We start from the raw sequence: 24,133 nt of genomic DNA on the forward strand, positions 1-24,133 counted from the left end.
TCGAACATAGTGGACGGCTTGAAGAGACTTCCTAAAACTCATCTGAACACCCAGGTACTTGTGTATGTGAACTCTAGGGATGGGAATGTTATTTACAGTGGGCAGCCGAGAAACCTTCCCTTTAGCTTGAAATTTTGTTTTACATTCATTAATCACTATCAAGGTCCCACTGTCCCTACATCCATACGACATACACTCTCACACATGTCCTGTTTCCATCAGGGTAATGACAGGTGTGCTTGCTGAACATAAAGTGGCGAGACAGATGATAACATGCAGTTGTGCAGTGTCAATTGTCAAACAGTTTAGGCTCGTGGCGGGCAGCGGCAGCAGCAGTGACGTCATGAGGCAGAGCCAGCAGGCTGTGGCAAGGCTGTGGAGCAGGCTGGGGATTGGTACGCTGTGCTGCCTGCTGTTCTTGGTACCCGTGCTCACTGCAGCGTCTCACCACGACCACGGTAAGCATCCCCTGCACTTAGTAAGTGGTAAGCGAACGTACGACAGTGCTGCCTGTGTCTGCTTGTGCACGTGTGTGTGTGTGTGTGTGTGTGTGTTGAGGATTTGCTGAAGCCGTGCAGGCTGCGGTGCCACAGCCTCCTTAATACTCCAGAGTTGGTGTCAACAAACAGGGTGGCTGGTCACATGGTGGTGAGTTGTCATGGGGAAGGTCCTGGCGTGGCGGAGTGTCGGGAAGGCCAGGCTGGCGTGTGTACTTTTTACTTTTTGTGTGGTGTGCAAATTAAAGAACGGCTTTACCTGTGGTTCCGGGTCCCCGACTACCTTGGCCGCATCTAGCAAGTCAGAACCGCCAGTTTTGTATTTTTCTTAATGGGTTATATTATTACCATTTCGAGCTATTAGCATCCTAAGCTAACTAAATGTATCCAAGCCTAAGTGAAGGGTGAAAAGGACAATTACAGAATACAACGAGAATCTGGACAGGCTGATAGCATGGGCAGACAGGTGGCAGATGGAGTTTAATTCTAAAAAGTGTCAGGTTATGCATTTAGGTAAAGACAACACAAACTTTAGCTATGAGATGGAGGGATGTTGGCTAGAGGCAGTAGAGGAAGGAAAGGATTTAGGAGTAGTGATAGACAGGACAAATTTTCAAAGGAATGTTTAGAAGCAAGAAATAGGGCAAATAGGATCCTGGGTTTTATAAATAGAAATGTTAGTTATAAAAGTAAGGAAGTGGTGTGTAGCTTATATAATTTCTATGTTAGGCCCCATTTAGAGTATTGCATATAGGCTTGGTCACCCCATTATAGGCAGGATATCAACATGTTAGAAGCAGTTTAGAGAAGAGCAACTAGGATGATACCAGCATTAAAGTGCCTGGAGTATAGAGATAGATTAAAGGAATTAAACATGTTTTCATTTAAGAGATGTATAAGAGGGGATATGATAGAGTTATTTAAAATGTTCTCAGATACAAACTACATAGATGTGAGATCTTTCTTTACCTTAGAGGAGGGAAGTAGGACTAGAAATCATGGCAGGAAGATTAGAAAGCAAGGCTGCAGGTTAGATATAAGAAAATATTTCTTTAGTCATAGGGTGGTAGACTTCTGGAATGCATTGCCAGAGAGGGTTGTAAATAGCACTAGTTTGACAATGTTTAAAAACAGATTAGATAAGCACTTAAATTTATTAGATTTATAATTATGTATTGTGCTGCATGATAGTTTTTATAAGAAATTTACTATAGTTAAACAAGACATGATCCTCATGTATGGGGATCACAGATTGTAGAGGAATTCGCTGCAGGATTTAGCCCTGTTAATGGGCCAAATATTTAGAATTAATATATAATGTATTGTGTACTTGTAAGTGTATCTTTAAGTACTGATGACGAGGTCACTGTGCGACTGATACAGGATAACCTAGATGGGCCCTGGTGGCCCTTTGTTATCCTATTATTTATGTTATGTTATGTTAAGTATCCTAATTAACCTGATGAGTGAAGCTAAAGAAAGGGGATAAATGTCACATTGGTAACAATGCCTTCAACAGTTTTTTAAATTTATTGGATTTTAACTTATTTACTAATTTTGTTGGATTAGGTTTAGTTTCTGTAGATTAGGATGTGGTATTTCTATATGATAAGCCCTCCCATCTTACTCAAACAAGCTTGGGGGCCGGTGAGGAATCACAGATTTTCGGTGGCCCGGGATGAAAATTTTTTATTTTTAGTCTTTCACCATAATCAACATGGCTTTTCTTACCTTTCTCATCATATAGAGCTTCTCATTCTGTGTAATTTGAACCCATGCATACCCATCACTAATTGTTTATAATGTTGGTAACAGTTTTTAAAGATTTACCATTTTGGGGAATGAGCTAATGTGCTGTGATACCCACCCATGTGGTGGACTTGACGGACACTGAAGATTACTGTTTGGTGTGTTTGTTGGTGTGTGCATTGTCACATTATTGGCAAACACGTGAAATCAAACAGTTGATTGGTTCTTTTGTTTGAGCATGCAGCCATTGACCAATAGAAATAATACATAATAAATGTAGCCAATCAGAGCAGTTTGTGGAGAGAAACATCTCTGTTTGAATCAGTGAATGGAAGCTGCCATAACAGTCAGGTTGTTGCCTTGATAATTTCCTTTGTATTGCCAGATTTTACAAAGAGAAATAAAGTAACAACTTCATATTAATTTCTTAGCATTGTTCATCAAGTTAGGGATAATTTGCTTTGGTTAGATCAGTTTGATTTGGTTTGATAAAGTAATTTTGTTCTGTGGAAGACATAAGAGTGCTGTGTGTTGCCTCACTTACATTATGTTAGCTAGGTTAGGTTAGGATAGTTTTGGTTAAATAGATATGTTTCAATAGATTGGCGTAGCCAGCGGTAATGTCAAGTACTCTCTACAGAAGTAACAGTCCACATTTTTTACTGTTACTTTTGTGATACTTTGTGATAATGGAACTGTTTTCTTCCTGTACTTTTTGGTCTGTTTTGTATTAACGTTTTATTTTTTCGGTAAATCTATAGAACAGCAACTCCTTACATATTATTTTCTATTATCTCCCTTCCCCCCAATAAGCTTGGGGGCACGTGGGGAATTGGGGGTTTTGTGTGGGGGAGCCAAAAGAGGCGAGATATGGCGATCTAAAAAAACCTAACCGGGGGGGCTGCACCCCCGTGGACACCCCCCTGCAACACTAACCTAACCCTAACATAAACCTAACCTAACGTAACCTAACCTAGCCGGGGTGGCTGCGCCCCCCAGACACTAACCTAACCCTAACATAAACCTAACCTACCGTATCCTTGCTTTGGGGCAGCTTCCCTCCCGGTTCTCTTATAGCTTCACACAATATGCCCTACCTCTACCAATACCCCTCCTCACAATACCTTAACAAAAGGATGAAGGTCCTGGCTGGTCCTCTTCTCGATTGTACACTGACTTGCATCGCAGGAGCGATGATTTCCCAGTAATCAAATTCACAACCTTTACAACTAATGTCCCTGGTGGCCATGGTTCAACTGCACACACAGATCTCTGTGCACCTGTCTGTCCAGCTGTGCGCCGCCTACGAATACATATAGCAAATTCCCATTGGCGTAGCTTGTGGTGTTAAGAGGTGGTGGTACGTCATTGGACAAAAGAACTATAGACACAATAAGAATCCTATTCAGCAGTTACCCACAAACCCAGGATGTGAACAACAGACAGTCACTTCCTGTTACCCACAAACCCCAGATATATACAAGAGACAATAGCAATGTTTACTATTTGGACTTAGACTCCGAGTGACGTCTCTAATTTCAGTGAGGCAATGTGACATAACCGTGTGTGACCCCCAAACAAGACCACAAGGTACGTATTCTCCATTAACTACTCATCATTTTGTGTTATTATTGCATGGATTAGAGAGGAGGTCCTATATATTCTAAAGATTTACAAATTTTTTATTTTCATTGCAATACAGAACCTACTTGCTGAGGAGACAGACTGTTTTTTGGGGGAAGGGAGGGATATTAATGAGTACTGACTTGTAATGGAAAAGAAGTGTGCAGATTCATTCAAGACCAGTTGAAAACTGCCAGGAAAAATTGTTTTATCATGAAGTGAGAGTATGGTGAAAGACTAAAGTTTCCAAAAAATTTGTGAAATATTAGCAATCAAAAGTTTAAGGGAATTTTCCTTAGTATTTTGAAATTTCCTAATCTAGCTTAGCCAACTGGAGTCAGGGCTATGCTCCCCTGAACACCCCAACACCTGCTGGGACATTAACCTAACATAGCATAGCTTAGCTTAGCTAGGCTGTACTTGTAAAACAGGATGTCTCCTTGGTTGGTGGATAGTGACCAGGATCTTAGAGTGGTGAGTGGTGATGTGCCTGACTGGTATTAACGACAGTTGTTCCTTTCAGACCACGTGTTGTGTCGCTCCTGTGGCGTTGAACTCACAGAGAACTCGCGTGACAACTTTGTGAATATCTCTAGCCCACTGTCTGAGGCATCTCAGCAGATAACCATCCTGGGACACCCACACCTCATGGTCCAGACCCTCAGGAACCCTGCTGACCTTGCTTTTGACTTGGTGACTGTTAGGAGGTCAGGCTGTTCAGGAGTGGGAGAGGTGAGCCGCAGTCAGGTACTTTGTATTTTGTTAGTCTAAGCCTCTACGGTGAAGGTCATGACATGGTGTACAGCCTCGGTTGTTAGTTGCTTGCCTTTGACTTGGTGACTGTCAGGTCAGGCTGGTCTAGAGAGGAAGAGGTGAGATGTATTTAGATACTTGTGTTGTTTTGTTTGTCATGGGGTGGGAGTAAAGCCTCAGTGGGCAAGTGTGTTAGCCTTACTGAAATCTAGCTTGATTTGTTCTATTAGCTTTCATTCTTTTAGTCAAGATATTCTTCCAGTTTTGATTGGTCCTTTTGGTTCTTTCCTGTGGAGGGTGGTACCTCAGTGGGTCTTTCCTTTCTTCTTTTTTGTTGTTCCTGATCAGAGTTATCATTAACCCCTTCGCCACAAGGCGACCCCCCCCCCGCCCGTGCCCCACCCAGTGTACAAGCTGAAACCTGTCGCGCACGCTGCCACTACGCACTCAATTAACTCATGTTTTCACTCATTTTCTATGGTCATATGTCTTTATTTTTATGTTCAACATAGTAGACACCTCATTGAAGGTTATGGTAGGCTTCGTTTGTTTGTGTTAAGTTCGGTTGCCTCACATCGATAGCGTAAATTTAGGTTACGTTTACGTATGTAAAAAAATATTTTATGGCCTGAATATTTCTGACATATGCTTCATTGATGTCTCTACTATATGCTGAGCAAAAAAAAAAAGGTAAAATATATATATATATATATATATATATATATATATATATATATATATATATATATATATATATATATATATATATATATATATATATATATATATATATATATATATATATATATATATATATATATATATATATATATATATATATATATATATATATATATATATATATATATATATATATATATATATATATATATATATATATATATATATATATATATATATATATATAAATACAAGGTGCAAACCCACTTGAATGGGTGGAAGCGTGGGTTGCTGCTCGCCCGCCCTGCACACCACCCGCATCTCCCATTACACCACCAAGTACACCACCAGTGTCGCCTCACACCTTTACCCCAATTACGTAATTAGATTACGTTCTTTGCTCAACAATAATAATAATAATAATAATGTAATAATATATATTATAATGCATAATTATATTATTATTATTATTATTATTATTATTATTATTATTATCATTATTATTGTACTCACATTCACATGGGCAATGATGGGCTTGAGTGGCTTGATGGGGAGGGGAAGGGGAGGATTAGTGGGTGCCAGTGCCACTGGGACCTGGCTGTGGCTCCCATGGCTTGGGCTTGGGCCCACCCCTGGACAACCACAGGCTCTACATCATCGCCTATGTCATCATCTGTGTCATAATCACAGTCACTCTCACAACTATCATCACTATCCTCACTATCCCCTGGCACATATTCCGGGTGAGAGTCTGACGCTTGGTCAGACATGGCAAGTTAGTAGGGCAAAAAACACTATGATAGTAAAATCCTCCGCACACGTGCTCACTAAGGCAAAAACAATACTGAATGCTTAGCAGGACATAATGAGTGGCTAATGAGCGATGACGTGTCATATGGCGTCACACCTATCTCAATGCCCATTGGCTAGAGGGGTATTGTAGGTGGAGTCATGCATGACTCACGTACATCCCAGGGTAGCATACAAACCAAAGAAACAAAGAAACAAAATAATACAAGCATGTACTTGCCCCTATACTATTGTAAGGTGCGATATAGTACACGCGTACGAGGTTGTATGCGCGTATGAGGGCCCTTACCTCGTACACGCGTACGAGCTTGTATTTAAAGGGTTAAATGAAGGAAATATTCACTTGCCTGCAAATCCATGTTACAAGGTAGACAGATAAGAATTTTTAAGTTCCTTGATGGCTCTTGTCCACTCCTGTGCTATTGGTGTTTTTTTTTTTAGATTTCCAAACGTAGCTATGTCAGGAGGAATATACAAGACATGTCTTTTGGAGGTGGTGGTGGTGGCAGCATTGAACAGATATGGGGCATGTAGTAGAGGAAGAGGTGTTGGTGGTTGTGGCACTGTCATGGTAAGGATGACTCATTCTCCCTGATTCAAGTGTGTGTTGCTAATCTTGTACAGGTAAGATGTGATGGTGAATGCTTGGGCACATTGTGTAAGGCTTATAACAGACTGCTAAAGAAATTGTGTTTTTTTATTTTATTTGTGTATTTGTTGTAATGTTTCATCAATTTTTATGAAGCCATTTATGAATAGGAACAGAGGGCAGGAATTTAGCACTTAGAGATTATATAAACATTGTATTCTGGTGCAGAGTCTACAAGTAACATTTTCCTTCTCGTGCTCAAGAATTTTGAATAAGAATATTTCTGAAAATGATTTATTTATTTATTTTTATTTATTTATTTTTTTTCATGTAAGATAGACACTAATGTAGTAAATAAAAATAGAAAATCCCACTGAGATGCCAATCCTTAAACAGAAGTCAGAATGGATTGTCTTGTAACCTCCCTCTTGAAAGAGTTCAGATCACAGGAAGGAGGAAATACAGAAACGAAGGGAGTGGTAGAGTTTGCTTGAAAAAGGGATGAATGACTGAAACTACTGGTTAACTCTTGCTTTGGTGGATAGAATAGGGGTGAGAGAAAGTAGAGAGTCTTGTGTAGCAAGGATATAGTAGGAAAGTAGGAAAGGAGGCATGCAGTTGTTAGCAAGATCAGGAGAACAGTTAGCGTGAAATTAGCAATATATGGTAATGAGAGATGAAATATTGCAGTGATGAGAGGAAGGTTAAAGACAGTTATGTAGAGAGGTAAATAGCTATTAATGTACTTCGTTGAAAAAATTAACTTTGTATTGGTGAAACTCTGATGAGGCAATATTATATAAAGTGTTAAGCGAGGTCTCCACACTCTTCATGGACAAGGTATCAATAATATTCAGTTGTGTAGACATTATTACCAATTTTCTGTGGTGATGAGGAGAAATAAGCAGGACTTTGGTTTCCAGTGGTACGGCGAACACAGCTGGTTCCCCGGATACTTGTGGAAGGTTTGCATCTGTCCCCGCTGCAGGGCACACCTTGGCTGGTGAGTGTCTCAGGGCTGATGGCTTGTTAGTACTTCAGTTCTGGCCTTTTGTTGGGCTTCTGGGTGTTAAGTTGACTCTGGTTCAGTTCAAAGACTCCTTAAACTTTTTTTTTTCATTTTGACTAAATTTGATCTTTTTTTTTATCCCATCTTCCATGACCTTATACCTTTCTGCATTGGATATGGAAACCAGTTCACATTCTCTCTCTCTCTCTCTCTCTCTCTCTCTCTCTCTCTCATAAACATCTTTACATTATAGCAGGATTTTACATATTGGTATGATGTGGCAGTCCATTGAACAAGAGCTTGCAATTTAGTGCAGTTACCCATACTTTGAAGAACCTTGCTCCATTTAGTTTTTAGTTGTGATATTTAAGCCAGAGACCAAAGCTAGCTGTTTTTCTGTTATATGATGTTTAAATCAGATACCAAAGCTGGTTGATATTTACTGATTTTTCATTAGCCAGAGACCAAAACCAGAACAACTTTTCATCTTTTCCAGGATATTTGAACCAGAAAGCAAAGCCAGCACAACCCACTTCAAGGCTTCCTCAGAGGGTTTCTATGGACTCATTTTAGAGAAACTGATCACTGAGAAATGTAAGTATGCAATAGTTGGGCCAGAATTTATAAGGTGAAGTTTACCTCTGAATTGTGGTGCTGTAACAGTCGGAGTGGTTGCTTCTACCTTGTGGGAGTTTGGTGTGCATTCAATATGCAGTGTGTCCAAGTAATGGTATACAGGAAGCTAATGTGAGGCACCCTGTAAACAGTGAGCCACTAAATGCTGCTAGCTGCATCACCCACACATGTAGTCATATGAGGCTATCTCACATATACAGCATGTTAAATGCTCGCCTGTAGGGCTGTTACATATGTACATTTATAACATTGTTTCTGTAGTATTTTTAAGGATATACAAAAATTATTATTGATTTATTTGTGATCGGTTTTTTAATCAGCTAAGAGCATGATGGCTAGTGATACAGTGATTAGAAATATTGAAAATATGGAAGATTGGGGAAAAGAATGTGTGGACTGATAAGCTGGTCTGCTGAGATACTACATGCATGTGTACGTGTTCAAAGCATTATGTGTTTTGAGTTGCCAGATATTATCAATGCTTTGCTCTCCATGGGAGTGGATCACATTAATTGATTGGTTTGTAGATACTGAAACTGATTTAAAATTTTGTCTTTGTTTTTTATGCAGTCTTTATAATTCCAAAACTTTTCAAACCTTTCTTTTTCACCCAGAGATTTGGACATCATATTTAGGGCTTCAATAAAGAAAATATTCATAGGAAGCTTGTAGCAGTCTGTCCTTAGCTGGTCTTACTATTCAGTTAATGAAAGAAGGAAATACAATATATCATTTATTTACATCAACAAAGATCAACTTTAACAAATAACAATATTGTGCAGTCAACTGCAGGCAAAGTCTCACCATTAAAGCAGGATGATGCTTCTCACTAGAGGCAACAAACTTGAGTCATACTTTTCCATACATTATAAAATATTCATAAGTTGTAGCACTGGTTTCCTCTGAGTTTTTCTTCTTCACTTGATCCAGATGTATTATTTCCACATGTATTTTGCAGACACCATCTCATTTTCTCATGCTCCAGACTCACAGTATTGGTACCTCTGCTTCCTTGTATGACCACCTCTGCATTTATTTCAAGTAGGGTTTCCCAAAATTAGTAGTACTGGCCCCCCGTGGGTGTTGGAAGGATCCAGGGGGGTGGTAAGGAAAAAGGAGACAAAAAGGGAAAACCAGCAAGACATTACAACCAATCCAATAATATTCTGGTATTGAAATTTTGGCATTAATGAATCTAAAGATGTATTAGTATTATCAGTGGCCAGACATCAGTAACCAAACAATCTTAACCCACCAATGTGATTACTGTACATTTAATGTCCTGCCTCTGTATTGGACGTGAAGCAGGTACAGATTGAAGAATGGAGAGGTAGTGCTGGGACTGATCACTCAGTCATACTGGAGGTAATAGTTGGTAAATGTGTTTTAGGCTGGGTGCTTGAGCCACTTTTTTGTGGTCAATGGCTGCAATGAAAAGTGGTTGCCACAAAAAAAATGGTCACCATGAAAAGTGATGAATAGGTGCACCTTACACACAAGCCATTTGGTAATGGCCACTGATGAGGTTAGTGTCATCATATAATAAGAAATAAATATTTATCATATAAACACACACACACACACACAGATGTGTAGAGGTGTGGAATAGTTTGAGTTAGGAGGTGGTGTCAGTGAGGAGTGTGCATAGTTTTAAAGGAAAGTTGGAGATGTGTAGATATGAAGACAGGGCCACACGAGTATGATACCCAGGCCCTGTAAAATTACAACTAGGTGAATAAATACACACACACACACACTTGCAGGTTATATACAAACAGACACATTAACACATACATGCATAGATACAAATGCACACATATACATGCATACAGAGACAGACTAACAAACAGACACAGACAAGCAGGCAGGTGTAACAAAATTTACTGATGAACAATGTTTTTCTTTCAATAATCTATATTGTGTTGCCTTTCTCATTTCTTTCTCCAGATGAAAAGATTATACCAGTCGGTGACCACAGCCTCACACACCTCTGTCCACAACTGTTGTTTAATATTCTTATTATATTCCTTCAGCTGGAAATCATAAAGTGCTGGTCTTGTCTCAACCTGTGCAATTAATTCTTCAATAACTCAAACACACTCTGCTCATGGAAGGAACAGTTGATTGTGATGTGTGTGACAAGGTGGCCACAACTAAAAGTGGCTCATGTGTATGCTGCCATTGGAAGTAAAAGTTTCTATTGTTGGCCACAGTTGTGCTGTTGGAAAAATGGACTTGCCTGTCAATACTTGTTATTATTTTGTGGTCTCCACAAAAAAATGACCTGTTTGTATGCAGCCATTTTAGACTTTATTTATTTATTTATTTTTTTTTTTTGTGGTGGCCACTGACCATAAAAAAAGTGGCTCGTGTGCACCCAGCCTTAAGCTTAAGTTACTTATAATTGTATTCAGTTGTTTGTATTTGTGTTTCTTAGGAGACCGGTGGTGTGAGTGGGAGCCAAGGGGATGACAGTCCAAAAAAAGTTTGGTAATCACTGATTTTAAGCACATCATATTTCTCCGTTTTCTTTTCAAACTTTATTCATGCAGTTTCATTTTACTTCCTTTCTCTACTGAAGCAGCAAAATACTCAAAGCTATGTCATTATCCTAATACTTTGTCTTTTTTTACTCATTATACCCAACTTAGACAACTCTCTCTTCTCTCAACTAGCCACCTGTTCTTTTTAACATCAACTGGTTTGCATTTCAGCTTTCACCAGATTTCTCTTCACCTGTATTGAATGAAAACACACAGTTTCAGACTCACTCCTCATTGGTCTTCCCAAGCATCAGCAGTATTAGCACAATGGCAGAGCACGGGGAGGACATGGTGCCTCTTGACCCCGAGTTCCTGGCGGAGCTGGAGAAAGAAGCAGCTTCTCGCTATACTGAGGAGGATAACCAGTTTATAGAGGTAGAGTGTGTGTTGTTACATGTGTATGGTGCTTTCTTTCATCTGTCCTTTATGATTGAGACAGCATATTTTGTGTGCATGCTCAAGTAAGGATGCTTTATTTTAGGCGCGCGCCTAAAATAAAACATCCTTATAAGGTGTATAAGGTCTCACACACACACACACACACAACACAACACACACACACACACACACACACACACACACACACACACACACACACACACACACACACACGGTAGCTCAGTGGTTAGAGCGCTGGCTTCACAAGCCAGAGGACCAGGGTTCGATTCCCCGGCCGGGTGGAGATATTTGGGTGTCTCTCCTTTCACGTGTAGCCCCTGTTCACCTAGCAGTGAGTAGGTATGGGATGTAAATCAAGGAGTTGTGACCTTGTTGTCCCGGTGTGTGGTGTGTGCCTGGTCTTGGGCCTATCCAAAGATTGGAAGTAATGAGCTCTGAGGTCGCTCCGTAGGGTAACGTCTGGCTGTCTCATCAGAGACTGCAGCAGATCAAACAGTGAAAACACACACACACACACACACACAGTGTAGTGTAGTGTAGTGGTTAGCACGCTTGACTCACAATTGAGAAGGCCCAGATTTGAGTCCTGGAAAGCGGTGAGGCAAATGGGCAAGCCTCTTAATGTGTAGCCACTCTTCACCTAGCAGTAAATAGGTATGGGATGTAACTGGAGGGGTTGTGGCCTCACTTTCCCACTTGTGTGGAGTGGGTGTTGTGGTCTCAGTCATACCCGAAGATCAGTCTATGAGCTCTGAGCTTGCTCCGTAATTGGGAAGACTGGCTGGGTGACTGGGGTGGTGAATTCCACACACACACACACACACACACACACACACACACACACACACACACACACACCCCGCATAGTGTAGTGGTTAGCACGCTCGACTCACATCGAGAGGGCCGGGTTCGAGTCCCGGTAAGCGGCGAGGCAAATGGGCAAGCCTCTTAATGTGTGGCCCCTGTTCACCTAGCAGTGAATAGGTACGGGATGTAACTCGAGGGGTTGTGGCCTCGCTTTCCCGGTGTGGAGTGTGTTGTGGTCTTAGTCCTACCTGAAGATCGGTCTATGAGCTCTAAGCTCATTCCGTAATGGGAAAGACTGGCTGAGTGACCAGCAGGCAACCGAGGTGAATTACACATGCACAAACACACACACACCACGTAGTGTAATGGTTAGCACGCTTGACTGACAATGGAGAGGGCCCAGGTTCAAGTCCCAGGAAGTGGTGAGGTAAATGGGCAAGCTTCTTAATGTATAGCCACTGTTCACCCAGCAGTAAATTGGTACGGGATGTAACTCAAGGGGTTGTGGCCTCACTTTCCGGTGTGTGTTGTGTGTGGTCTCTGTCCTACCTGAAGATTGGTCTATGAGCTCTGAGCTCGCTCCATAATGGGGAAGACTGGCTGGGTGACCAGTAGGCAACCATGGTAAATTACACACACACACACACACACACACACACACACACACACACACACACACACACACACACACACACACTTGTATATGAACATATTGCTTCACCAACCTTTTTCTTGCATTTTTTTACAATGGTTCACAAAAGGGGTTTCATTGTATAAATGAACAAATACTGCAGATCCCCTCAACTGGCAAGCCAGCACAGTCTTGGGTTTTGACATACCTGCTGTGAATTTAAATAAATTATCATACTTTGGCAAGTCAGAGACATCAGGCTACAGGTGTTCCGTGATATACAATTGGGTTAAATTCCTGAAAATCCAATCGTAAGGTGGAATAGCATAGTGGACATAAGAATTAACACAAAACCAAGGTTCCATTGTACATACATTTCCAACAAATAATTCATAACATCCTGATATTGTGCTAGTTCTCCATAGCAGCTCATTGTCTCTGAAATGAGCAATGTTTGATATTTTCCAGCACTGCAAGAAGAACCTGCCTAAGCCACCAATACTCCCTGCTGAGAGATTTGATCGCAATAAACACCGCAGAGGCAACTTCAGGCACCAAGACTACAGGAGAGAAGGAGGCTTCAGGGATCAAGGGGAGTACAGAGGTCATGGAAATTATAGGGGTCGTGGGAATTACAGGGATCACAGGAGGGAATACTCTGACCACAGACAAGGCAGGTTTAGTGGTGACCACAGAGATTATGATGATGGTAGGAGGGACTCTGAGAAGAGGAAGTACAGGTCTGAGAGGGAGAGTGATGACTATGGAAGAAGGGATTACCAGTCCAGCAGACACTACAATGGTGGGGGGTCATCCTATTGAGTTGTATGAATCCAGTGGCTGGAATATTTATCTTTCATCAGGGACTTCACACAAGCTTCCACACCATTAATTCTTTGACCATTACTAAAGGTTACTGACAGCTACACTTCATTGCCTGGCTGTTTGTCTGTTCATGTCTTTTTATTACAATATACTGGCCATTCACTTAGGAATATTTAGTTTTTTTTTTTTTTTTTTTTTTTTTTTTTTGAAAAGGGAAGTGGAAATATTTTTGGGCAACTTCCTTCATCACAAGGCAACCATCCTCTAGAAAGAAAGAAAAATATTTATGTTGCCATTCCCTTGATTATTTTTCACTGTTAGTGTGTGACATTCCAAAATGACAGTACAAGTGTTATTCCCACTACTACAAGTCATGCACTATATATAACATCACTGGGTATCTTTTCCCTTATTTTGATATAAATGTTTATAACACTACAGTATGCTAACTTTTATGGGAACTTACTGTAAGACTTTTAAAAGTAAAGTATTTTTCCAATTCACGATTATATATTAAACCTTCATCTCAAAATAAGACGTGATGGTTTTAACGTGCACAGGAATAGCAGCCAACAAAACAATTGTTGCCAAAGCCTCCAGTAATTCAGAACCTTGAAAAGTTGAAAGTCTCACTTTAGTCTGAAATTTTTACATTGTACGTCTGCATATCAAGTGACGTCCCCAGGTGGCCTCGGCACACCAAGGCAAGGAGACTAGACCCAATGTTAGCAATGTCAATCTTGAAATGTACTCATTGCTGAATTTGTTGATAAGATGGAATACATTGGAATCAACATTTTTTGCACTGTTGATAAGGTAGCAAGGCAACAACTTTGTTGGATACTGTCGTAATAATTAAACTCTTAAGACTTAAATTATGAATGAGTAAGACTCACCATTTGTAAAGTAAATACTGACTGATGTTAATAATATGGATTTAAGAAGTAAAATGGAAATTAAACCTGTGAATTACTTGATAATTTTGACTAAAAAGAAGTAAATGAAGGATAAACCAGTAAATGACTTGATGATATGGACTTATAAGAAGTAAATGAAAAATTTTGGTATGAATGAGAAGGCTTCTCTGTAGAATATGTAGGGTTGTGTGATAACTGTTGTTCTTGTTGCTGCTGCTGCAGGTCAAGTAGCTTCTTGGGACTGTGCTTCATAATACTCCTTGATTTCTGAAACAAACATTATATGATTACTACTTTGCTCGATGCATCCAATGAAATTCCATCTACATATGCACCAGTCTGACATTCTCAATTTCTCTGAGACAACCAAAAACAATCTATGTAACCCTCTACAAGTGATGCCTTGAGGCTAAATGAAGATTGAAAGGGATCAGGTATCCATCCAATTCTTGTTCCTAAGTAAATACCAGCTTGGCAATGGGAGAGTTATGAAAATGAAAAATAAATAATAAAGATAACAAACATGTGTACTCTATATTGATAAACACAAAACCTCTTAGATTTGGAGTAATGGTTTGCTGCTTCATCTGGAGGAGGAATCTGTCCTCCCCAACAGAAACTCAGGCACCAAGATGAATTTGAAATTATCCTTATGCAATGTTTTTGTGTACTGTATCTGTGTGTATGTGTGTAAGAAATGTAAGAGTGATGACTATGGAAGAAGGGATTAACAGTCTAAGTCTAGCAGACACTACAGTGGTGGAGGGTCATCCTATTGAGTTTTCACTGACTGTCACCTCCTTTGTTGGGATGCTGTCCTGGAGCATAAATTGAGTTTCAGATAAAGAATCTTCCATTAAAAAAAAAAAGCACTTACTGTTTGCAATGTCTTTGTACACCTGAGTGACAGCAGAATCTGGCTCTTGTGTCAGGATGTTAGTGCCTTCGTCACATGCCTGGGCCACTCGGGGATCTAGTGGCAACCTGCCAAGCAGTGGCACCCCAGTATCCTTTGCCAGCTGGGGGCCACCCCCTGTAGTGGCAGGAAAGATGGCCGTCTCAGTCTGAAATTTATGGTACATAAAGAAAAGCCTGATGTATACTTCTTAGATAGTTTACCTAAAACAAGATTTGCAAGATTTCTAATTGATTTCTTTCATCCTGGCAGATTGAAGTAATTTTCTTTGTTCTGTTAATTTAATTTAAACTGGTTGACTTTTGCACTGCCATGAATCTTTCACTAATAACAAAGGTGTGGTCATCACCATTATCCAGAATTATATCCCTCTACACAGCACACATGAATGGCCATCTAGCTCACAGGTGGTCTTGGCTGCAAGGAGTCTATGATTGCAGTTACATTACTACCACACAAGTGAACAGGTGAGAAGCACCAAACATTTCACTCACCTTACATTTGGGGCACACAAAGGAGGTCATGTTCTCCACCACACCAATGATGGGAATGTTCACCTTCCTGCAGAATGTGATTTCCTTCCTCACATCCAGCAGAGCCACTTCCTGGTGAGAGGAACAGGTGACCAGCATAAGAATTGGGCACTGTATTCATACTTTTGTAGAAGTCAACTAATACTAATAATAGGGAGGTGGTGGTGTAGTGGATAAGATGGTGAGTGTGAGATCGGGCAGATGTTCACCTGTAGGTTCGAATCCCACCACATACCACTTTGAAGCTGTGCCATTTGTTGAGTGGTTTAAAGTTACCTACATGTCACTAAGATACCCAGGTTCTAGGTGGTTACACCAAAGATGCACTTGAATGGTGATATAAGCCCTAATATGGGTACCACTATAAATAAAATTGCCTGCACAACTAATGAGCGGAAGCTGAACAGCACCTCCCACATATTTCACTGTTTCTGTTTCTGTTTCACTGTTTGATCTGCTGCAGTCTCTGACGAGACAGCCAGACGTTACCCTACGGAACGAGCTCAGAGCTCATTATTTCCGATCTTCAGATAGGCCTGAGACCAGGCACACACCACACACCGAGACAACAAGGTCACAACTCCTTGATTTACATCCCGTACCTACTCACTGTTAGGTGAACAGGGGCTACACGTGAAAGGAGACACACCCAAATATCTCCACCCGGCCAGGGAATCGAACCCCGGTCCTCTGGCTTGTGAAGCCAGCGCTCTAACTCTTCAAGTATGCCTACAGGTGCTATAGGCCACAACATATTAAAAAAAAAAAACATGCTTACTTTCAAAATTCCCACAAAATTTAAATGTTTAAATCAGTATGTTCTTAAAATTTTGATTTGTGTTACTTAATGGACTTGGCAAGTTATAATCCTGTGTACACAATTAGTATATAAAGGTGTGCCATACTTCATCACAAGCATTGGTGTGGGCAGATGGTTAATTTTTCTGCCTTCATGTTCCTAGCTAGTCTTGGCTGACCAGTACCCATTTTAAGGTCGGGTGAACTTGAGTGGCCAATCTTCCCAGAAAAATCAAAGTTGTGGTTAGGGTTTGAATGTAGGACTCCTTGTAGCTATACATTGTAGTGAGATGTGCCACTGCCTGAGCTGCCACACTGATGTACACACACTAATAACACCTCTCCTAGTATGATAATCATGGTGGTATGATTCCTGCAAGCAAGTCACCTGAGGAGTTGTCACCACCACAGCAGCGACAGGTGGTGCAGCCGAGAGATATTGCACAATGCTGAGATGCTCGTCACTGGTGCCCGGGGGAGTGTCCACCACCAGGTAGTCCAGGGCGCCCCAGTCAACATCACGCAGGAACTGTTTGATCATGCCTGCAACAAATAGCTTCTCATACTCACTCTGCATCAGGTCTTCAATACTGATATTAATGTATGCAGACCAGGAGGGGAGATCTGATGATCTTCAAAATTGTGCACACAGTGTCCCTGCTTTATCCATTTCAAACTTCATGTCAATATATTCCATGTTATTTCCACATCTAAGCATCATCCTACATTCTACATACTTGTACACTATCTTTTCAGTCACTAACACTCAAAACTACATCATTCTTCTGCCACCAAAAATTCTTATACACTCAATTACAACATTCTTTTCAAAGTAAATAAAATAGAGATTATTGATTCTATATAATACTTCATGGTTTGACATAATAAGCAACACTCTTCCTTTGGCCTTTCCCTGCACTGAGTGAGTGAGGGTTGGTGCCATGTGGAAGTCTCCTTCAGTCAACTTTGTCATCCCATCCATGCTGCTCTGTGACTTCCATGCTTTGCTGTTCTACCAAAATTCCATTCCTCCATCTCACTCTATCTTCCTCTCAACAATTTTCTACAGCATCTTTTATTTGGCTTCTGGTTTTTTCTTACAAAACCACCAACACTACAAGTAACTTATTTTTTATGCTTACCATTCTTCTTGGGTCCCCTCCAGATGACAGCATCGTCTGCACTGTTGAGCAGGAACCCAATGGACATGACAGCCAGGTTGTCAGACACATACTGAAACAATACACTGTGTCTGTCATAAATCAAGGATTCATCAGTCTGTCATATACCTATTCATCTTAAGTGTGTGTGTCATATACAAGTAATTTATAGACCAAAATTTATCAAAGACCAAAGAAAATAGTAGCCCCTTACCACCCTACACCTGCAAAGCTAATTTATATATATATATATATATATATATATATATATATATATATATATATATATATATATATATATATATATATATATATATATATATATACAATAAATCTTCACTTTTTTGTAGTTCAGTTATCATTGGTTTACTTTTACATACTATTTCAATAGAATGAACTATTTCTACAATGCAGGAAATCTCACTTTATCATGGAAAAAGCACAAGCCTTACCAAGGCAAGGATAGAAGAGATACCCTGACATAATGATAGGTGGCACACAACTGCCTGTAACCACACCAGCAGCCAATCCAAGCACTCTTTATATCTTTACTTGCCTCTGATTGGCTGCTGAAAATGTGCCTTCTTCAAAAATTTATTTCTACTCATTTGTAATACATACAAAACATCATGTAGGAACCAGTAAGTTGCCACCTACCACAGGGGACCAGCCAGCACCTGAAGAGTGGACCTTCTCCTCCGCCGCCCCTAACACCCGTGGCTGAGACGGCCCACAGATGTCAATGTCAAGGATTCCCACCTGCCAGACACACACAGGAGGAGCAACATTACCAAAGGAAGGATGATTGGGGACACAAAACAATTCATTCATTCCCTGTACAGGGTGTTTTTGAGTTACACTTATTGAGCGATATGCAGGATGTGTTTTTAGTGAAGCTGTTCACATGTAAGATAGATTGTACTTGATGCTAATTCAATGAGACAAAGGTATATTTATTTGAGTTATGTATATTTGGAATAAGTGAAAAACCCATAAAGTACTTGCATTTTCTTTTCTACTTTAGTTAAAGTGATCCGTTTACTGTCTTGTCAAATGAAAACAATTAGACATGAAGCATTGGCTGCATTTCACAAGTATCCCCAAAGTTACTGAAGTTATGACAACATTTCTGGGTTATATTGCAAACATTATTGGTGCTAATACTGACCCCTGCAGAATTCCACTTAAGACACTTTTCCAGGCTGATTTTTTATCTCTTACAAATGTTCTCATTTCTCTGTCTTTTAGAAAGTCAGTCATCCATTTCAGAAGTCCTCCCTTTAGTCCTCCATTTTGTTCAAGTTTCCACAGTAACCTTTGTGTGGGACCTTGTCAAATGCTTTCTTTATATCTAGGTATGTGCAGTACACACAGCCATCCCTTTCTTGCACTGTCAACCACTCTTGAGAAAAAGCTTACTAAATTTGTGACACATGATGTTCCTCTTCTGAATCCATACTGTCTATCTGCCAACATACCTTTCTCCTCCAGATATTCCATCAATTTCTTCTTCATTATATTTTCACATATTTTTGCTATTACACAGGTCAATGACACTGGTCTTTTTTTTTTTTTTTTTTTTTTTATACCATGTGGGCTTTTTCACGGGAATTTATGGGCTAAAGGGGATACTTATTAAGGGTACCTCCTATTTCAAAGCTCACCCGCTAGGAAACCGTTGCCCCAAGTGAGGAAGCCCAACCTACACTCAGACCGTAGACAGGATTTGAACCCGTGCACTTGGAGACCCCTCGGATCCCAAAGCACGCATGGATCCACTGTACCACGGCGGCCCCCTAATGTACTTTAATGGATCCTCCTTATTTCCCCCTTTGAATATGGGGACAATATCCTTTCTTTTCCAGTCTGTTGGTACTTTACCTTCTGTTAAGGAGCTCATAATGATGTTGTGGACTTTGTCTGCTAACTGGTGACTGCATTCCTTTACAATCCAGTTTGACACTCCATCAAGACCTGAGGCTTTCTTTACATCTTGTTCTTTCATTATTTTCCTTGCTTCTTCTACTGGCACTTGCATTTCACGAACACCATCATTTAATTCCACTGGGGTTTGACACTGGAGGTTACTTTCTCTGGTGAACATTGACTGGAAGCAGTTGTTCATCACTCTCACCATATCTTCTGGGTCTTTGTACATTTCATTATTGTAATTTAGTTTGCTTATTTCTCCTTTGCTTTTCTACTTGTTGTTTACATATCTGTAAAACAATTTTGGCTGGTCCTTACATTTATCCACTATATTCTTCTTGTAGTTCTGTTCCATTCTCCAAATCTTGAGGTACTCATTTCTTTTCCAGTTGTAGTCTAACCAATGATATGGTCTTCTATTTCTTCTCCATATATTCTAGTCTTTTTCTCTTTCCATCCTTGCTAACTCTTATCTTCTATTAAACCACTCCTTGTGTCTAGACTTGTCTATTTTCTTGATTGGTACATGTTTCATTATTCCTTTACTATACTTCTTCATTAAAATATTCCACTTGTCTTCAGTTTTCTCTGTTAGCTATATAAGATTCAGTCCAGTCTGCTTGTTCAAAGTTTTTCCTTAATTCTGCAAAGTTAGTTTTACTGTAATTGTACCTTCTATTCTTATAGTCTTTGTGTGTGTGTGTGTGTGTGTAATTCACTGTTTGATCTGCTGCAGTCTCTGACGAGACAGCCAGACGTTACCCTACGGAACGAGCTCAGAGCTCATTATTTCCGATCTTCGGATAGGTCTGAGACCAGGCACACACCACACACCGGGACAACAAGGTCACAACTCCTCGATTTACATCCTGTACCTACTCACTGCTAGGTGAACAGGGGCTACACGTGAAAGGAGAGACACCCAAATATCTCCACTCAGCCGGGGAATCGAACCCTGGTCCTCTGGCTTGTGAAGCCAGTGCTCTAACCACTGAGCTACCGAGCCGTGTGTGTGTGTGTGTGTGTGTATTTACGTAGTTGTATTGTACAGGGTTCAAGTGGGGCTCATGGTGTCCTGTCTCCATATCTCCATTTATCTAGTTTTTCTTTGAACTTATGCACACTATGTGCTGTGACAATTCCATTATCCGACGCATTCCATTTTTCCACCGTTCTGTGTAGAAAACTATATTTTCCAATATCCTTCACACACTGCCTCAACCTCATCTTTTCATGTCCTCTTGTCCTTCCATTTTCTTCCGTCAACAGCACCAGGTCTTCTTTGTCTATCTTTTCAATATCATTTACTATCTTATACATTGTTATTAGGTCCCCGCATTCTCTTCTATCTTGTAAGGTTGGCAGTCCCATTTCCTTCAGTCATTCTTCATATGTGAGGTTCTTTAATTCCAGCACCATCTTTGTAGCAATCTTCTGTATCCTTTCCAATTTTCTTATATCCTTTTTAGAGCTCGGAGACCATACCACTGCTGCATATTACAGCCTTGGGCATATCATGTTTGTGATGATTTTTTTCATCATATCTTTATCCATGTAATGAAATGCCACTCTTATATTAGTCAACATTTTATATGATAGTCCAAATATCTTGCTTATGTGTTTGTCAGGGCTCAGATTTTCTTGTATGATCACTTCAAGATCTTTTTCCTCTTTAGTCTTCATTATTTTTTTCTCTCCCATCAAATAGTTCTATACTGGTTTTCTCTTACTCTTTCCTATTTTTTTTTTTTTTTGTGTGTGTGTGTGTGTGTATGTGTGTAATTCACCACGGTCTTACAGAGCGAGCTCAGAGCTCTTAGACTGATCTTCGGTTAGGACTGAGACCACAACACACACTCCACACACTGGGAAAGCGAGGCCACAACCTCTCGAGTTACATCCCGTACCTATTTACTGCTAGGTGAACAGGGGCTACACATTAAGAGGCTTGCTTCACCGCCCCTGGGACTCAAACCTGGGCCCACTCAATTGTGAGTCGAGCGTGCTAACCACTACACTACGTGTGTGTGTGTGTGTGTGTGTGTATTTACCTATTTGTGTATTACAGGGCCCGAGCTAAGCTCTCTGTGACCTGTCTCCTTGTCCATTCCTGTCATATCTCTCTTTCATCTGATTGACACACACCGCATCAACGACATCACTGCTCAGTTTATTCCACTTATCAATGCTACGATGCCGAAACTGTATTTTCTCACGTCATTTAGACAGATGTCCTTTATTAGCTTTTTTCCATGTCCTCGGAGATGATTACTTGTGGTCACCTTTATCAACTCTCTGTCCAGTATGTCAATCTTGTTCACCAATTTATACATAGTTATCATGTCTCCTCTTGTTCTTCTCTCTTCTAATGTGGTCAGCCCCAGCTTCCTCAGTCTTTCCTCATAGTCTAACTCCCTGAGTCCTGGTACCCATCCTTGTTGCCAGCCTCTGTACCCTTTCCACCTTCTTCACATTTTTCTTCATATGCGGTGACCAGACACATGCTGCATATTCTAACTGGGGTCTTATTAAGGTACATAATATCTTCATCATTCCTTTGTGTGTGTGTGTGTGTGTATTTACCTATTTGTATTTACCTATTTGTATTTACCTATTTGTGTATTACAGGGCCCGAGCTAAGCTCTCTGTGTCCTGTCTCCTTGTCCATTCCTGTCATATCTCTCTTTCATCTGATTGACACACACCGCGTCAACGACATGACTGCTCAGTTTATTCCACTTATCAATGCTACGATGCGGGAAACTGTATTTTCTCACGTCATTTAGGCAGATGTCCTTTTTTAGTGTGTGTGTGTGTGTGTGTGTGTGTGTGTGTGTGTGTGTGTGTGTGTGTGTGTGTGTGTGTGTGTATTTACCTAGTTGTGTGTGTGTGTGTGTGTGTGTGTGTGTGTGTGTGTGTGTGTGTGTGTGTGTGTGTGTATTTACCTAATTGTATTTACCTAATTGTAACATACGGGAAAAGAGCTATGCTCGTGTTGTCCCGTCTCCATATCTATTAATGTCCAGCTTTTTCTTAAAATCATGAATATTCCTTGCGTTGACCACTTCCACGTCTAAACTATTCCATGCTTCCACCCTTCTATGAGGGAAGCTATATTTTTTCACATCTCTCCTATAAGTGGCCATTTTAGTTTTTCCCATGCCCTCTCGACATTCTTCCATTCCACATACACAGATCTTCCCTATCCATTTTTTCCATGCCAATCATCACTCTGTATATTGCTATCAGGTCTCCCCTTTCTCTTCTGTTTTCCAGGGTTGGAAGTTGCATTCTTTTCAGTCTGTCTTCATAAGTCAAATCTCTTAAGTCAGGCACCATTTTCGTTGCAGCCCTCTGTACTTTCTCTAGTTTCCTTATGTGTTTCTTTAAGTTCGAGCCCACTGTATTGTTGCATATTCAAGCCTCGGTCTTATCATTGCAGTAATTATTTTCTTCATCATTTCTTCATCTAGATATACGAACGCCACTCTTATGTTCCTCAATAAGTTCAATACTTCTCCAATTATTTTGTTTATATGTCTCTCTGGCGATAGGTCATTGGTAATTGTCACCCCAAGGTCTTTTTCTTCATGACTGGTTTTTATGTCTTCATTTCCTATCTTGTACATACTCCTGATTCTTCTTTCACTCTTGCCAAACTCTATTTTCTTGCATTTTGTCGTGTTGAACTCCATTTGCCATGTACAGCTCCATTTCCATATTCTGTCCAAGTCTTCCTGGAGTAGTTCGCAATCTTTGTCACATCTCACTTTTCGTAACAATTTTGCATCGTCTGCAAATAGGCTCACATAACTGGACACCCCATCCACCATGTCATTTATGTAGACTGCGAACATTACTGGTGCCAACACTGATCCCTGTGGAACTCCACTCTCCACCAATCCCCATTCTGATGGTCTGTCCTTAATTATTGTTCTCATTTCTCTTCCTACCAAAAGTCTTCCATCCATTTTAGTAAACTGCCATGCACTCCTCCTACCATTTCAAGTTTCCAGATCAGTCTCTGGTGTGGTACCTTATCAAAGGCCTTTTTTAAATCCAGATATATTCCATCAGCCCAACCATCTCTTTCCTGTATTACATCTATCACCCTCGAATAGTAACATATCAGGTTTGTCGTGCATGAACGCCCTTTCCTAAAACCAAATTGACACTCACAAAGTATGTCATTTTTCTCCAAGAAGTCTGTCCATCTAGTCTTCACCACCCTCTCACACATCTTAGCTACCACACTTGTAAGTGACACTGGTCTATAGTTCAATGGGTCTCTCTTGTTACCTGATTTATAGATTGGGACAATGTTAGCT

General features: G+C 40.3%; 3 protein-coding genes across 3 annotated transcripts in view; 2 read left to right on the plus strand and 1 right to left on the minus strand.

Annotated features, from left to right (window-relative positions):
* Window positions 1-14,995, plus strand: LOC123502989. The gene is made up of 8 exons (XM_045252307.1): window positions 1-54; window positions 305-458; window positions 3,789-3,836; window positions 4,393-4,601; window positions 7,626-7,705; window positions 8,208-8,305; window positions 11,107-11,265; window positions 13,196-14,995. The coding sequence occupies exons 2-7, from the start codon at window positions 344-346 to the stop codon at window positions 11,151-11,153; spliced, it is 597 nt and encodes a 198-aa protein (XP_045108242.1). The 5' UTR covers window positions 1-54; window positions 305-343; the 3' UTR covers window positions 11,154-11,265; window positions 13,196-14,995.
* LOC123503149 (putative uncharacterized protein DDB_G0281733) lies at window positions 11,158-13,549 on the plus strand. Its single transcript, XM_045252654.1, has 2 exons — window positions 11,158-11,265; window positions 13,196-13,549. Exons 1-2 carry the CDS (start codon window positions 11,158-11,160, stop codon window positions 13,547-13,549), a joined length of 462 nt encoding a protein of 153 aa, XP_045108589.1.
* LOC123502987 (cytosolic Fe-S cluster assembly factor nubp1-like) overlaps window positions 13,082-24,133 on the minus strand; it is a 20,973-nt gene continuing 9,921 nt past the window's right edge. The window contains exons 4-9 of the mRNA XM_045252305.1: window positions 18,534-18,635; window positions 17,859-17,949; window positions 17,105-17,259; window positions 15,880-15,990; window positions 15,347-15,533; window positions 13,082-14,736 (exon numbers count right to left, since the gene is read on the minus strand). Coding sequence (XP_045108240.1) covers window positions 14,693-14,736; window positions 15,347-15,533; window positions 15,880-15,990; window positions 17,105-17,259; window positions 17,859-17,949; window positions 18,534-18,635 — 690 coding nt within the window. The 3' untranslated portion in view covers window positions 13,082-14,692. The remainder of the gene's footprint in view (window positions 14,737-15,346; window positions 15,534-15,879; window positions 15,991-17,104; window positions 17,260-17,858; window positions 17,950-18,533; window positions 18,636-24,133) is intronic.

The sequence above is a fragment of the Portunus trituberculatus genome, chromosome 13 (genome assembly GCF_017591435.1).
Source record: "Portunus trituberculatus isolate SZX2019 chromosome 13, ASM1759143v1, whole genome shotgun sequence".
NCBI lineage: Eukaryota > Metazoa > Arthropoda > Malacostraca > Decapoda > Portunidae > Portunus > Portunus trituberculatus.

Bases quoted from the DNA above. Each gene is read 5' to 3' on its own strand.
- LOC123502989 (XM_045252307.1), top strand. From the start codon at position 344: ATGAGGCAGAGCCAGCAGGCTGTGGCAAGGCTGTGGAGCAGGCTGGGG. The intron at 3,837-4,392 runs GTACGTATTCTC...TGTTCCTTTCAG, and splicing joins CCCCCAAACAAGACCACAAG to ACCACGTGTTGTGTCGCTCC. The intron at 4,602-7,625 runs GTGAGCCGCAGT...TTTGGTTTCCAG, and splicing joins GCTGTTCAGGAGTGGGAGAG to TGGTACGGCGAACACAGCTG.
- LOC123503149 (XM_045252654.1), top strand. From the start codon at position 11,158: ATGGCAGAGCACGGGGAGGACATGGTGCCTCTTGACCCCGAGTTCCTG. The intron at 11,266-13,195 runs GTAGAGTGTGTG...GATATTTTCCAG, and splicing joins AGGATAACCAGTTTATAGAG to CACTGCAAGAAGAACCTGCC.